The 17,681-nt window shown below is 34.2% G+C and overlaps 1 protein-coding gene across 1 annotated transcript; it reads left to right on the top strand.

The window, feature by feature from the left end:
* Positions 1-9,762: 9,762 nt before the first annotated feature.
* LOC131932324 (uncharacterized) lies at positions 9,763-17,155 on the top strand. Its single transcript, XM_059289217.1, has 5 exons — positions 9,763-9,825; positions 14,433-14,631; positions 15,113-15,222; positions 15,798-15,943; positions 16,705-17,155. Exons 1-5 carry the CDS (start codon positions 9,763-9,765, stop codon positions 17,153-17,155), a joined length of 969 nt encoding a protein of 322 aa, XP_059145200.1.
* The last annotated feature ends 526 nt before the right edge of the window (positions 17,156-17,681 follow it).

Genomic DNA, 17,681 nt, shown 5'->3' with positions numbered 1-17,681 from the left:
TATATTGCACTTTACTATATGTAACATGTTACAAATATCAAATCAATGCTTTAATTTGATATAGCATAAGTACCAAATACAAGTCTAAAATGAAATCAATATTTAAGTGTACTATACCATGTGCATAATATACAAGACTATAGTCAAATCAATGTTTTAGTGTACTATAACTTGTTTAGCAAATACAAGTCTAAAGTCGATGTTTTAGTGTACTATAACTTGTGTAGCAAAACAAGCCTATAGTGGTGTGAGTGTTTTAGTGCATGATATTATAAACATGTATTACAAATCTTAAATCAAATTAATATTTTAATGTTTTAACAATTAACATGTGTAGCAACTACAAGTCTAAAAAGAAATGAATTTTTTAAGGTACTATACCATGAATAGCAAATACAAGTCTAAAATGAAATCAATATTTAAAAGTACTATACCATGTGCATCAAACACAAGGTTACAGTCAAATCAATATTTAAGTGCACTATGCAATGTATATCATATATTACAGGTCTAGAAGCAAGTCAATGTTTCAATTGTATCTGCGAGCGATGACGAAATAGTAAGGTGGCATAGATTCATAGATTGAAACTTACCTGTGAACTAGTGAGCTTGTATGATTCATCCAACCTTTACAAATGGCAAAGGTTTTACAAAAAATAATAACTTAGACAACAGACGAGTGCTTTATGTAAAATTGTTCGATTCCTTCGCCATACTTTCTCTGTGGCTTAGCCATTGACGTGCTAAACATACACACACACACACACACATATATATATATATATATATATATATATATATATATATATATATATATATATATATATATATATATATATATATATATATCGTTCTATTACATCAACTGCGAGTGTTTACAATCATTATTTCTTCCAGACTTTTTTCCGTGGGAGGGGGGGGGGGGGGGTCACTTGATATTTATGTGGGGTCGGCGGACAGTGGTAAAAGTATTTGTTTTCTATGTAAATTATATTTCGTTCGCGGGGAGGGTGGTATAGCGAGATGCCTGGAAGAAACTCTGTTTACGATTAAGTTTTCGTGAATTAAGTTTCGAGTTAAAAAAATAAGAAGAATAAGAAAGTTGAGCTGGAGCTTTTCTAAACCAATTAGAAAAAAAATTGTATTTAAAGAATTCATTTTGACGTAGTATTGCCGTACCCGTATAACCACAAGAGATGAATTCAGCCTACCACCTAAATTAACCTCAGATTCAAAATGCTTGTATTGGGAATCCATTACTGTCAATCCGCCAATCCACGATGATAAAAAATAAAACATTCGGTGCACATCTAATTGTATCTCTCAATATCATTAATCAGTACGTGCACTATTTAAATTTGAATATGTTGTATTATTATTTCCACGAGAGTAGATATCCATGTCTCTCTCTAGTCCATTCTCTCCATAAAGGCATAACTAGAGGATGTTCAAATACTAAATGAAAAAAGAAAACACATGCGATGAAATTACAGAATACAAGATTAGACAGCATTTAATTTTACTAAAACCATGAACTTAATACTTGAATATGCCAATATATTACATTTAACGACTACTTTGACAGACTGGTTGACCACAGACTACAACTTATTTGACATTATGTTACTCATTCCAGTTAGGAACCCACCCTCCCCCCCCCCCCCACCCACCTCCCCAAAATGTGCTTGTCTATCGGAAACATAGGACGATTTAAATTCGTCCGACCATTGTTAGGGTTAGAGGTCACTTACTTTCTACAGATAGAAAACATTCTTGTATCAATGTTATATTTCATTTCATCAACTGTTTCTGTAATTATTCTATTTAATTACCTGTGTCTGTAACACATTATATATATATATATATATATATATATATATATATATATATATATATATATATATATATATATATATATATATATATATATATGCATATACATATACATACATTTTATCTGTGTGTACTCCTTATCAATATGAACTTTTACTACATTAATTATGTCAAATCTCAAATCTCTTCTAAAGCTCAAAGCGGGGGCTGGGGGCAAGCATGGTTTTTTTACGTGTCAAATATGTAGATATACTCATTTATCTTTACATCATCGTCATCTTTTCGTTTTTTTAGCCCAATACACATGGTGGTGCCCACAATTTACATAAGTTTACAAATTGTTATCTATACATTGAAATATAACAAACCTCTCCTGTTACAGTATCCAGTGTACGCCACTGTAACCCATACTACACAAGAAAATTACCAACTTCTATTTTCGACCTTTCATGTTATATATAATACACACGATCCCGAAACTAAATTTTACAGTAAAACCAAAAAGAGCGAATTTAGTTCTATATAATGTAACAGTAGCTAAAGGCAAGAGGAAAATTTATGACAGACAAACAAACGTGACTGTGACTTTGACTTGAGACCAAAGATAAGGTTAAAATGTTTAACTTTTTTGTTTGTATTGACAACCTATCGAATGGGAAAAAAAACAAGAGTGAATTTTTTTTAATGTGATAATAGTTAGATCTACAGTTTGCAGTTTAAAGAAAAATATACAATACATTTTTCGAATTCATAAATCTTCTAAATATTGGGAAAAATATAAGTCGACGAAGCTCTGTATTCCAGTCATAACAAATGTGTAGGCATAAACGTGTGAAGGGGGGGGGGAGGTGAGGGGGAGTTCCTGTTTCAGATGTTCCATGGGAAAGATGAAGTAGAGCTCATCTACTTCTTGAATATGCCATATGTAAAAATCTACAACATACGCAGCGAACGGTTAAATCTAGAAGGAGGGGGGGGGTGAGAAATGGGATATGGAGAAGTGGGACATCGATTATTTTGTGTTTTTTTTTAGACCAAACTCTCAATGTACCCGCATAAGTCATCAAACCACAAGCCAAACGTTGTCTATGACTTCCTCCCCCCGCAAGCAATTCGTTAGTTTAAACTGTATAAACAAACAGTGGCGTCGCTAGGTCGGGTGTTACCCGTTGGGTCACTTCATGGTGTCACCCCCCACCCTCTTATTTTTTCTGTACATTTTGTAGTTGATGTCCTCCCCCCCCCCCGGTAAAAAAATTCAAAGTGCTCACATCTAATACTAATGATGTTCATCTATAGTCGTTGTTACGACATTGTTTTCTCTATCGTTAGCATGTTTCCCTCATGGTGTCGCCCGACCCTTCCTCTTTGCTATCGTAATTATGTACTTAAAATACTTTTTAACTCTAATTAACGATTATTGAACTGGCAAAATACATATTTATTCTATGTATCTCTCAATTTTTTTTTGTCTTGGTGTCATGTCACCCCCCCCCTAAATGGTGTCACCAGGTGCGTTCCGCACCCCCGCCCTCCACCTCGCGACGCCTCTTCAGAGATGGGCCTAAAAAACATTATTTTGTAACTTCACAATCTTTTGGGCAGGATCAACGTGAATAAAGAGCTTAAGCTAACAACAGGATAATTGTTACGTTAAGCTCTTTATTCATTTTATAATTTGATTGAATCATGTTTGTCTGTTTTGTGCTAATTACAACGAAGATTTTTAAAAGCAAACTAGCTGTGTTGAGAAGTGGGACAAGATGCCCAACTAGAAAAGTCTGGGATTATTTAGGCAGATAAAGAAAAAAAACAGATTTAGTAATGTTCGTGGGTCTAGGTAGAAGTTATGTTTAGAAGTTTAGGCTTTGGTTTAAATCAATTATATATATATATATATATATATATATATATATATATATATATATATATATATATATATATATATATATATATATATATATATATATATATATATATATATATATATATATATATATATATATATATATATATATATATATATATATATATATATATATATATATACTAGCGTACCCGTCCCCGCGCGTTGCCGCGGGGATAGAAGAAGCGTTTCATCCATACGTTACCAATCCTATATTCTTGTTTTCTAAAAGTGAGTTATTTAAATGTAAACAATGCTTGCGCTTGGATCATAAACACCGGGACACGGGTTTACCTACACTACCGCGTGAAAACCTTATGTGTACGTTAATCCCTCACCGAAATAATCAGGTAGAACACAATTCGGTGACCACCCATGTCAGGGACGTAGAGGGGCGCTCTCAGGAGCACACCCCCCCCCCCCTCGATTACACTACCGCATAGGCGCCACGTACGGCCCCTGGCTCCTTAAAACTAAATGGTGCCATCGTGCCAAATAGCATCCTGTTAACAATAATGCAGATTGCGTCATTCGTTAAAGTGACACAAATGAACATGATTTTTTTCTTTAGCACGTAAAAAAATTATTTGACGTGTTTTAAACATCAGTGTGACTGATGCAATTTGTTAGCGTTACTAATGGTCTATTATTACATGCTCGATCTCAATTTCTGATTGTATTGTCTAAAAATAGATGCTAATAGCATCATTCGCAAAGTGACGAAACTCTTTGGATTTTTTACGGACAAAATGAAACATCCCAGTTAATAATCTAAACTTGGTTAATGTTTCTTATTATTAAAATAAAACATATTACATGGCCTTCAGCGGCCCAATTGAGCCTTTGGGGATGGAAACTGATTTTTTTTTTTTTTGCATCCAAATTGCATCATACCAGGGTGCCGGCGGACACGCCTGATTCAATTTAGTCAGCGTTTGTAACGCCCCATCCTATCCATTGTCCTTCACACTGTTTAGACCAAACGTAGTCGCCATAGCACTCTCGGGAAAGACCAGGGCGCTAAATCGCACCGTGCCGGGGGCCGCCCATGCAAAATTAAATCCCCCCTCCCACCACCACTCACCCCCCGTCCAACCCCAGAAACCTTCTCGGGAGTATTCATCAACTCCCTAAAGTTTTTATGGCACCCGGATACACTGTGTCGAACCGCAATCGTCTTTTATTTTTATATACCTGTATATAGAGAAAATCCCCCCCCCCCCATCCCATGGCGCCGCCCATGCGAAATTTAAAAAAAAAAGATTTTTTTTTTTACAGAAACCTTCCCTGGAGTGTTCTAATCAACTCCCCAAAGTTTGATGGCGATCGGAATAACGCCGTGAAACCGCAATCGACTTTTATTTTTTATATAGAGAAAAATTGCACCCTCCTGTGGCGCCGCCCTTGCGAAAATAAAAATTATTTTTGTACAGAACCCTTCCCTGGGGTGTTCTAATCAACTTTCCCAAAGTTTGATGGCGATCGGATGAAAGGTGTAAAACCGGAATAGACTTTTATTTTTATATACAGTATATAGAGAAAAAAACAAATGACGCCCTGCTGGGGCGCCACCCCTGCGAATGTGAATTTTTTTCTGCTTAAACCTCCTCGGATATATTTTTAGCAACTTCCCTAAGTTTCATGGCGATCGTGTGAACAGTGTCACTGCAATTCACTTTTATTATTTTTATATACCACATGTAGAGAAAAATCGCAACTCCCGTGGCGCCGACCTTGCTAAACCCTCCCCTAGAGTGTTCTAATGAACTCATCAAAGTCTCATGCCTATCGGATGAACGGTGTCAAACCAAAATCGACTTTTATTTCTATATACCGTACATAAAGAAAAATTGCACTCTCCCGTGGCACCGCCCATGCGAAATTAAAAATGATTGTTTTACAGAACCCTTCCCTGGAGTGTTCTAATCAAGTCCCTTAAGTTTGATGGCTATCGGATGAACGTTGTGAGACCACAATCGACTTTTATTTTTATATACCATATATATAGAGAAAAAACAAATCGCGCCCTGTCGGGGCGCCACCCCTGCGAATTTGAAAAATTTTTTTCGCAGAAACCTCCCCAGGAATATTCTCAAAAACTTCCCGAAGTTTCACGGCGATGTGATAAGAGGTGTAGTAATGCATAAAAGACACACAGACACACAGACATACATTGCTTTATATATATATATATATATATATATATATATATATATATATATATATATATATATATATATATATATATATATATCCATATATCCATATATCCATATATCCATATATCCATATATCCATATATCCATATATCCATATATCCATATATCCATATATCCATATATCCATATATCCATATATCCATGTATTCATATATCCATATATCCCAAAAAAATAATACATTAGTCAAAGTATTACTAGACATCCAATTACATAAACCAGTGACACTTACAAACGCTGTTACTCAGATATGTTCTCTAAACAAACAAATCAACGCTGAGAGCAAACTTCACGTCAACCTTATCTGTGATTTGTGTAGACGCAGGGTGGTATTCGTTGCTCTGACGTAGGAAGTAGCTGACATGTACGGTGATAAAAAAAAAACTTCTCATGGCGCTTGAACTCAACATTACCTAAGCTGTATAGGTACGCAGGTGTGTCTTTATCATTTGTTACATATGAGGGCAGGTAAGGGAGGGGGGGGGTGAGACATAATGTGACCTATCCCTCATAGCTACTTGACTCAAGTACAACTAATTTTAGAAAATAAATATCTGATAAGTATAATAAATTGTTAACTTATTTAATAAGTAATATGTGTTTAGACCTTAGAAAGTGAATAAAACAGATCAAAAGACAGCATGTTGTGCATTTTAATTGGTAATTTCAACCTGGAAATCAACTCTAACCCGCCTGATAAAATATGCAAGTTCAATTGGTCAGTACACTAGCCGGCAGTTAAACCCCTCTTATATTGCTATATATTCAGATAGAAATGTGAAATTACGCCCAGAATCAATTGTTGCTAATGTTATGTCCATATCTTCAGTCATAAACAGGCGATCCCTTTTTTAGAGATTATACCATTAAAAGATGTGTCATTACAGGCTTTAAATCGCCTACGGTATTACAAAAGTGCGATTGGGCTAACCCTAGATTCAAAGATTCGGGTAGCTGTTATCACTCCCCTCAAATCTCCATTACTCCCCACTAATCCCCACTAATCCCCACAAATCCAAACGTGGTTGACGTTCGGCGTCTCTTGCGATTAGACGACAGGGATATGGTAAGGGGTTGGGGGGGGGGGGGGGGCTGCTTACGTCATGTGGGAATCAAGTGAATTGTCACTTAAGAGATAGCTGGGTATTTCTAGGAAAATGTATGTCTTTCTAAGTATAGCCAGGCTGTTATACGTGTATAATGTAGAATTACACATAACCTCATACTACACACCGCACACAACACATTACACACTACATACTACACAGAATATACCCCCACTACATGTCACATTTTACATTATATATTATAAAATAGACTTAACAACACAAAGAAAAAATACTCTACACACCAAACACGATTTGTTACACATCAAACACTGCATGGTGCACACTAAACAATAACACATAATACACACAACAGACTAAATACGAAAGCCCAAGCATACCAGCACATACTAGCTCATTACACATACAACACGCTAAATAATGCGACTCGCAACACTCAACACTCTCACTACACAATCCCCTCTCATTACTTACACACTTTATCCTCATTATATCACATAAAATCTTCTTTTGACATACAGATCCATGCCTTCTATTCAAACTATGTTCTCTAACATACAGCATCCAAATTTTTCATCCAGAACAAATATACGTTACCTCCCATTCATACTGAAGAAAATAAAGCTTTTTATTTTCCAATCTTGTATTTTTTTTTAAATGCTTAACTATTTATTTAATTACACAGTTACAGAGATTTGTCAATTTTACTGGTGGTTTCTATTTATTGTTTTATACCTCTGATAAAGTTTAAAAGCTGTAAAACTGACACGATGGCACACAATCGATGGCCGGATCAAGAAGTGGGAGACGTTGACAGGGCCGCAGACTGGGGCGCAATTAAGAGTTCGCCTAAATATTCTCTTCTATAGTATGCATTGTACAGTAACGTACACAGGGGGAGCAAGGAGGGGGGGGGGGGCGCAACTACCATTTTAAGGATATTGGCGCTTTTTTCGGAGATTAATTAAATAAACGCGTTTGGCAACACAAAATAAAAAACATACAAACAACAAAAACAAATAAACCGGGAGTGATCTGCCCTAAACTTTCTCGAATATTCTTATATATCTCGAAATATAGACATGATTTTTAATTACTTGAACTTTTAAAAATAGAATAGAATCTCGTAGAAAAAAGATTATTAGCACCGCTTTGGTCAAAGCCCCGCTGTGGTCAAACCCCCTATGGTCAAACCCCCTATGGTCAAACCCCCTATGGTCAAACCCCCTATGGTCAAAGCCCCGCTGTGGTCAAAACCCCTATGGTCACCACCCCCTATGGTCAAAGCACCTGTGGTCAAAGGTCCGCTCACCGAAAATTAGATCTTTTACTTACATGTGAAATTTGATTTATCTATCTGAAATAATACTCAAGTCATAGGCTTTTGATAAATTGAAAGTAAATACGTTCCTCTTCCGGTTATCGAAAATCGCTGAAAAGTTGTTACAGAACTACAAATTTCATATAATAGATATATATTTGAAATTTTATCAACCTATATATATATATATATATATATATATATATATACATATATATATATATATATATATATATATATATATATATATATATATATATATATATATATATATATATATATATATATATATATATATATATATATTAATGCATATAGTAGACGGCCAAAAAATCTAAGCTAGTGTCTCACTTATACTTATTCTACTCTTCATTACAATCAAAATGTAACACCCCCCAAAACTCCTTACATACTAATGAATTAAAATTAAACACAACCTGCTTAGCAACTTTCGATGTTTTTCTTATCTAAAAACCCAGTCTAATGTAAACAAACCAATGTTTCTCACAAGAACTGTTTTAGCTAGATCTGCTATGATAAAATAAATAATCACATATATAGGACTATTTATAGGACTATCCCTATTCACTTTAGAAGCCAAACAATGTTTTCCTTAAGTTAAACTTAAGTTAAACCTTTCGATGTTTTTCTTATCTAAAAACCCAGTCTAATGTAAACTTGCCGTTGAATGGGCGTCCTACACAGGGTCAAGGATAATAGTTAGTCTTAATTTAAAGATAAAACTGCATAAAAAGTTGCATCTGCTGCTCTTCTTCCCCCCCCCCCCCCCCCCCCCATCGTCATCAGGGTGATCAGGGAAAATGTCTCTCACGAGAGCACTATGGCACCTACGTTCGCTATAAATAGTGCCATATACTATTACTAGTATAGCTCCGGCGGTTTTACAATTAAGTACTTCAGTCAGTTTTTAAAATGCACGATTCATAACCGTGCAGATGGAAGCTTTATAAAATGTGATGTGCAGAACTACAACGCAGCCATCCCAGCGCGCTCGACTAAAGTTAGTTCTCGATTCTATACATCATCGGTATCAACTGAATGTTATCGTAACGCGTTTCCTTGAATTTCTTTTCTTCTGGGATCGCAGTAACGCACGTGACGGGTCCTCTAGAATACTATATACTTTCTGTACATTGTTGTTGATTTTGTTGTTCTTTTTGGTTGTTGTTGTTGTTGTTTTGCTAGTTTCTTGTAATGTAGAGTAGTTGATGTAGAGCTCATTAACGACAACAAAATATTTAGTAACGTTTCAAGATATTTGACAGCATGTCAAAGCCACTGCTGACATACAAATGTGGCATTTTAAAAGTCAGACACCCTAGTGATATTGCATGCCACACAAACTTCGTACATGTCAGATGTCACTAAGCCACTCGTGACAAGATTTAGTATGCATAATGGCCCAAAATTCCATTGACAAGCAAGCACAATTCGTCCGCGGCGTGACCTTTCTGCTGAAGGTCAATCAATGGACCTGTTTTTTTGTTCATCATTTAGTTAACCATTATTTTATTATTCCACCTTCGTATACACGGTTTATGAGCATGCTGATAACCTAAAATAAATGACTTGTGTTATTTATGCTAAATTTCCAGTCGTAAATGGATTGAAAATAAAACTTGAGATTTTAGAAACTATTGCTTTATTTAATGAATTTTATGAAACTATGGGGACTGCTTTGATTTTTAGGGCCGTAAGTAAAACTAAACCACAAAGCGTTGTGATATATATATATATATATATATATATAAATATATATATATATATATATATATATATATATATATATATATATATATATATATATATATATATATATATATATAAATTCACTACATGTTGTCATGTCACCACTGACTGTACATGTATCTGCAATAATTTTAATTATTTGACAATATCGACTATAGTTCACATGTGTTCTTATGTTTTCAATTTGTTTGGAATTGCGCCACCATCTTATAAATAAATCTCAAATGGATTATGGTTCTCAGTATGTATGTTCCGGACTTGTGGATGACATGCTTGTAGTAAAGAACTCGAATTCTATACCATTGTGTAATCTTTTTATTTAAAGTGTTCATTTTTGTAATAAAATCTAAATTGATCTCTAGAGAAATCAATATTGATCATTTTAAAATTTATTTCATTTTACAATTCAACATTTTGATTGACGAAAAACATTAATCACATCACAAAAACATTAATTTTTCTGAAAAAATTATACAAATGACATTCATTTGTGTCAATTACTTCCACTGATAGAAGACTATTTATTTTTGTATGTTGGTAAACATTATATAATTAACCTAGATTGATATATTGCAATGTGGTAGGTAAAAATAATACCTTTTGTGTATTTTATATACTGAATATACTGAATACTATACATTATTTTTAAACAATAACAGTTTAGAAGTCACTCCTAAAAATTTTCTCTATATTTACGTTTATGTTTGCATTTCTGTCTGTGTTTATGTTATTATGTTTGCTTTTATGTTTATGTTATGATTATCCTTGCGTTTATGTTTGTGTTTGTGGTTACGTTTACCTTAGTGTTTCCGTATGCGTTATTGTTTGCGTTCATGTTTACGTCAAAGTTTTTGGTTATATACACATTTATGTTTGAGATCGCATATTTTTTTGCATCTTTCTTTTCGTTTATGCTTGCAATTGCGTTTCTGCTTATTTTTACTTTCTCGTATATACGAAGTATAGAGAAAGTATTGTAATCGTGCAAAAAAAAATCAAGATTTTTACAAATCTCGACGTTTTACACCTCACTGATACGGAAAAACATAATTTTGCAATCTTGTCCGTATGTCTGTGTGTCTGTGTGTGTGTGTATGTGTGTGTCTGTGTGTCTGTGTGTAAACACGATTACTTGAGTACCGTTAAATCTAGGTTGATGAAATTTCACATATAAGTATTTTATCAAAATCGTTGATCCGTATCAACTTTTGAGCGATTTCCGATAACCGGAAGTGGTACTTTTTCTACTTTGAATTTTTAAAAAGCCTATAACTTGAGTACTATTTCAGATAGATGAATGAAATTTCACATGTGAGTAAAAGATCTAATTCTCTACTTTCTGTCAAATTTTGAGTAATTTCTGTTGACCGGAAGTAGTAATTTACGCTATTTCCTATTTCTCAAAAAACGCATGTAAATTTAAAAAGTACAAATAATATTCCGCACTATTATGCACATTTTCTTTTGGCGTTCGATTGGTGCGCAATTCTTTTTTCTACGAAATTCTATTCTATTTTTAAAAGTTTAAGTAATTAAAAATCATGTCTATATTCCGAGTTATATAAGAATATTCGAGAAAGTTTAGGGGAGATCACTCCCGGTTTATTAACATTTATTTTATGTATTTATTTATTTTAACCTTACTTTTTTTTTTTTTTGCTCATTTCGTCATTAGTTCATTTGATCAATTTTTCTTTTTTCATTTCTTCATTTGATAATTTGTTTATATGTTCACATGTTCATGTGTAATTTGTTCATTCGTTCATCTATTAATTCGCTCATTCAGGCGACCGTTCATTCGCTTATTCGTTCATTCGTTCGTTGGTTCGTTCGTTCTTTCGTTTGTTCAATTATTCGTTCGTGGGTTCGTTCATTCGTGCGTTCGTTCGTTTTTTCGTTTGTTCGTTCGTTCGTTCATTCGTTCGTTCGTTCATTCGTTCGTTCGTTCGTTCGTTTGTTCGTTCGTTCGTTCGTTTGATCGTTCGTTTGTTCATCCGTTCGTTCTTTCGCTCGTTCATTCCTTATTTCATTATTTCGTTAATTCGTTCATTTGTTGATTCGTTAGTTTGTTCGTTCATTCGTGTATTCTTTAGTCGTTCATTCATTCGTTCGTTTATTCTTTCGCTCATTCGCTCGATCGTTCATTCGTTCATTTTTTTATTCGTTTATTCGTTGATTTGTTCGTTTATTCATTTGTTCGTTCATTCGTTCATTCGTTAACTCGTTAATTCTTGAATTAGTTCATTCGTTAATTCGGTAATCCGCTCGTTCGCTCGATCGTTCATTCGTTCGTTCGTTCGTTCGTTCGTTCGTTCGTGCGTTCGTTCATTCGTTTGTTCATTCATTAGTGCATTCGGTCATTCGTTTATTCGTTCATTTGTTCATTCTTTTATTCGTTTACACTTTCATTTGTTTATTTGTTGTATTCCTTCGACTATTTGATTTTTGTTTGTTTGTTGGTTCGTTTGTTTGTTACTTTTTGTTTTGTTTATCTGTGTATTTGTTTGTTTGTTTATTGTATTCGATTTAAGTGCTCTTGCTATTTACATGGGTTTTATGAGAGAGGCACCGAGGACAATATGAAATATGCTGGTTTGCATTTTATGGTCGACGCATTTTATTTCTAAAATTACAAAACACAGATCATCACAGCGAAGATAAAGAAGAGGACATAACTACCAAACACTAGTAATTTCCTAAATAATGTTACTAAACAGCCTTGCCAATTATTTTCGTGGATATTTGAATAATTCGCACCACAGTCACTACATATACATCGCTGGAGGAAACAAAAGATGTGAAAACTAGGGATCATCCATAAAAGATTTTTTTTCACTTTAGACGATTTTTAATGGGATAGATTCGCGTAGAAAATCGAATTGCACGCCAAGAAAGAAACCAAATTGTGTATAATAGAGCGGAAAATTGCTGATTGATAAACAATAATTGCCTTAAAAAGTTAATTAAACATTTAATTAAGTCACATTTTATGTCACAGTGCATTCTCTTAGAGTGTTTAACTAAGATCTATTTAATGGTTTCTTTCAAATTGTGAGTGATTTTCAGTGACCGGAAGTAGTACTTTATACTTGTTTCGATTTCTCAAAAACCATAAAAAAATGTTAACTTAATGTCTCTGTGTTTTTCCGTCTGGGGTGGCAAGACTTCTGTATCAACTTCTGAGCAAAATTTCGACTAATTCAATCAAACGGATTTCTTTCAAACTTTCCACGTAGGTCAAGACTCTATGACAATTTATTGCGACATGTAAATTAATTCGCTGATAATTTTTTTTTTAAATAATCAATGTTTCCTTTAAAAATTTATAATTTTCTTTTCTGATATACACTAATTGAGTTCATTAGGTAAGTAACCTTTTCTACGTGATTTCATTATTTTTAAAATTTAAATATTTCTATTGCCCGATTGCACTGGAAATGCCCCCCCCCCCCCCCTTTTTTTTAAGTTATTAAGAAATATATAAGAACATTTACGGGAGCTCACTTTAATTTAATTCACTTATTTTTATTTCACTTAAAATCTGAGTATAGTAAAGGGTTTTGTACTTAAAGCTTTTATTTAGCAAAGCTTGCAACTCTATTTTGACCTACTTTTAATGCAGCGATATCGTCCGAAGTTTCCTGATATAAACACAAAATTAAATTTTTAATCATATTATATAATAAACTAGCCCATTAAAATTAGTTTAAGACTGCTACATTCATTAAGAAATTGGGAGATAAAGTACCTGTGATCAGGTAAATGAGAGCCGAACCTGGACGAAAATGTGTGGCAGATCATTGAACTTTAGATTGTATGCTACCGATGGGGTTTTTAATCAAATAATTCTAAACCTTGTGATATCGAATACATTTAAGAACGGAGTGCGAGGAAATTAGAATGACTAATTATTAATTTTAAAAACTTAATATTAATTTAATATTTAAAATTTTTTTTAGAATCATATTTAAGAAAATGCAAAAAAAAACAATTATAAAAAGAACTTTTGCATGAGAAGAAACAGAACAAACAAAGACTGAAACATTAATGTATTAATAAATAAATGAAATATAGGGAAGAAGTCAGAACATAATTGGGTACACTTATATTTTAGGCATTATATAAATTCGTTTAATAGCATTCATAAACCTCTTCAAATAATATATTGGCCTAAACCACTTACACATTTATCTTGCCATAATACGACTGAACAATCACTCAACATTCACAAACCAATCAATAACCAATCACACAACATTCACTCATCAATCACACTACATTCATTCACTAGCCTATCATTTTTTACACTTTTCCCCAGATCCCAAGATCACTGCATCAGATCATCTCCAGCCGTCAACTCTTTTACCTCGTCGTTGTGTTCTTCGGCCTGGTCACCGCTCTGGTCATCTTGACCACAGACCTGCATCCCTTCAACCTGTTGTCTCACCTGAAGGTCACTCCAGTCCCAGACCTCTCTCATCTGGCGCCACTGCCCACGGTCCCACCTGACAAGTCACGTGAGTTGCCACTAACTTGGTACATTGTTTGAATATAATAATTTCAAACGTAAAGAATGTTTTTTTTTAACTTTAATGTCTTTATTCTGACATTTATTTGAAAGTATTTTTACCTATCATTACCCATCACTAATATTGTTTAATAATCCCGAATGTTATTTTTTTTTTAAATTTAAAGTAAAAATTTTTTTTATATAATTAGACGCACCTTTAATTCCGCTTCCAACAAGTTTACTGTCCATTTTGTAGTTGAAATTATTGTTGAGATGATAGGCGGTAGCTTTTAGTTATATATTTTATCAAATTTTAAAGATTTGATATTTGCTACTGCCCTTGTGAAATGTTATATTATGAATTGTAACATACTTAGAATCTATTTTAATAAATCGCAAAATAAATGCCTAGACGGTAAATAAATATTTTGTTATAAATCATATTTTTAACATTTTTCAGGTTTATGAATAAGTAACATATTTTTCAGATCTGTTTGGGCAAACCCTTTCAAAAAAAGATGTATCTATGATCACCGAATTATTGTTTAATTTTGATAGAATTATGAAAAATGCTTCAGTAACATACTTCCTGTATAAGGTCAGTCGTGCTGTAATATAATTATAAGACAAATTGTTAATTATTACATATCGTGTTGTATGTTTTCGTATAATTATAAGACAAATTGTTAATTATTAAATATCTTGTTGTACGTTTTCGTATAATTATAAGACAAATTGTTAATTATTAAATATCTTGTTGTACGTTTTCGTATAATTATAAGACAAATTGTTAATTATTAAATATCTTGTTGTACGTTTTCGTATAATTATAAGACAAATTGTTAATTATTAAATATCTTGTTGTATGTTTTCGTATAAATATAAGACAAAATGTTAATTATTACATATCGTGTTGTATGTTTTCGTATAATTATAAGACAAATTGTTAATTATTAAATAGCTCGTTGTACATTTTCGATCCGGAATATTATATGAATTAGTTATTTAGATTTTTGTGTTGTTTAAAGTTCAAAGTACTTTATTATAGTTTTGTGTTGTGCTTTGGCGTTTCAGTTTTGTTTTAAAGTATACTTTTGTATACTTACACAAGAATTTATTGCCTTAATTCTAGGATTTGTGTATTAAAAATTACCGAGTTGTTATATTTCCTAGGGGTCACTACTTGGCTCTTACAGACATCACGGTATCATCCCCTGGGATGATGACCTTGATATTTTAGTGTCCATCACTGACAAGGAAAGGCTAAAACTTGTCTTCATGAACCAAACTATCTACAACATCGATACTTCGACAATGAGGTAACTAACATAGAGGAAAACAATGATGGATGATGGATGATTGATGAATGGATGATGGATGATGGATGATTGATGAATGGATGATGGATGAAGGATGATTGATGAATGGATGATGGATGACGGATGACGAATGACGAGTGATGGATGATGGATGATGGAAAATGGACGATGGTTGATGGATGATGGATGATGGATGACGGATAACGGATGACGGATGATGGATGATGGATGATGGATGATGGATGATGGATGATGGATGATGGATGATGGATGATGGATGATGGATGATGGATGATGGATGATGGATGATGGATGATGGATGATGGATGATGGATGATGGATGATGGATGATGGATGAAGGATGATGGATGATGGATGATGGATGATGGATGATGGATGATGGATGATGGATGAAGGATGATGGAGGATGGAGGATGGAGGATGGAGGATGGAGGATGGAGGATGGATGATGTGTGATGGGTGATGGATGATGGATGATGGATGACGGATGACGGATGACAGATGATGAATGATGGATGATGGACAAAGGAAGATCACTATGCACCATACATCATACACCCTGCACCTATCATGTATCATGTGTAATGTATCATGTATCATGTATTATACAATATCATACATCATATATCATATATCATGTATCACGTATCAGTTATCATATGTATCATATATAACAGTATATTATATATATTATATTATTTATTTTATATATAATTTGTATATAAAGTTTTCTTTATTAGGTATAAAGTCTACCACAAGGAAGGCAACCCCATCAAAAAACACCATTGGAAATCACCTTTTCTAGACGTCAGCTTCTACAACGAAACCACCAAAACAATATGGGACGTAACTCTACCCTCCCAGCTGCCGTACCCAAAAAGCATTATCTTCCCATTAACAGAGCGCCCTCTACTCGGTGGCCTGTACCCCTCACCCAAGGACCCGCTGAGGGTTCTACAAGCCAACTACAACATCGACAACTGCTACACCGGGAACTACAACCACACGGGGGAGGTGCGGAGGAACGCTAGCAGCATCGGCACCGTCCCGTGTTCGGCGCTCATCGGGACGGTGCCGTTTGTTCAGCACGTCCGGGGGCCGGGAGGGGCGTGGTGCGAGGAGCTCTTGACTTTCAGAGGAAAAATTCTTAGTAAATTTGTGAGGGAGGCTAAGGATATCCCATCTTGTTAAACCAGAGGGAAGTTAAATATGTCCCATGTTGTTAAGTGTATAAACATTTGAGCTTCTGGGTTAGTTATGTGTAACTAATTGAGATAACTATGAAAGCAGCTACAATAGGAATAGGCTTGAAGTGTCTGTGTAATCATACTTTTTTTTAATATTTAAACAAAAATAATTTTTGCAAGCGATAACATTATAGTTACATTTTTAAAAAAATTAAAGCCGTCGGTAACCATCGATTACCCTCATTTTCATTTTTTGTATGGAATACAAGCCGTTGAAAAGCCGTATAAAATAATTTTATCAATTCAAATATTTTTAAAACCTCCCTTAAACCCTCTTTGAAGTCAACTGGAGCGGCCAGGCAGAGGCGTAGCGACCCTTCCCGGCGCCCGGGGACAAACTTTTCGATTTGCACCCCCCTCAAGATTTCGATTTGCACCCCCCCCCCTCAAGATTTTGATTTGCACCCCCGCCCCCCTCAGACTTTCGATTTCCACCCCCCTCAACCTTTCAATTTATTTTTCCAACCAAT

This window comes from Physella acuta, unplaced genomic scaffold (genome assembly GCF_028476545.2).
Source record: "Physella acuta isolate Inbredline_101_S28 unplaced genomic scaffold, ASM2847654v3 ptg002137l, whole genome shotgun sequence".
Lineage (NCBI taxonomy): Eukaryota > Metazoa > Mollusca > Gastropoda > Physidae > Physella > Physella acuta.
Note: the sequence above shows the minus strand (reverse complement) of the source record. Positions and strands in the feature narration are given on the sequence as shown.

Coding starts and splice junctions, on each gene's coding strand:
- LOC131932324 (XM_059289217.1), top strand. CDS start 9,763: ATGGCCCAAAATTCCATTGACAAGCAAGCACAATTCGTCCGCGGCGTG. Junction 15,223..15,797: donor TAACATACTTCCTGTATAAG/GTCAGTCGTGCT, acceptor TATATTTCCTAG/GGGTCACTACTTGGCTCTTA. Junction 15,944..16,704: donor ATCGATACTTCGACAATGAG/GTAACTAACATA, acceptor TTTCTTTATTAG/GTATAAAGTCTACCACAAGG.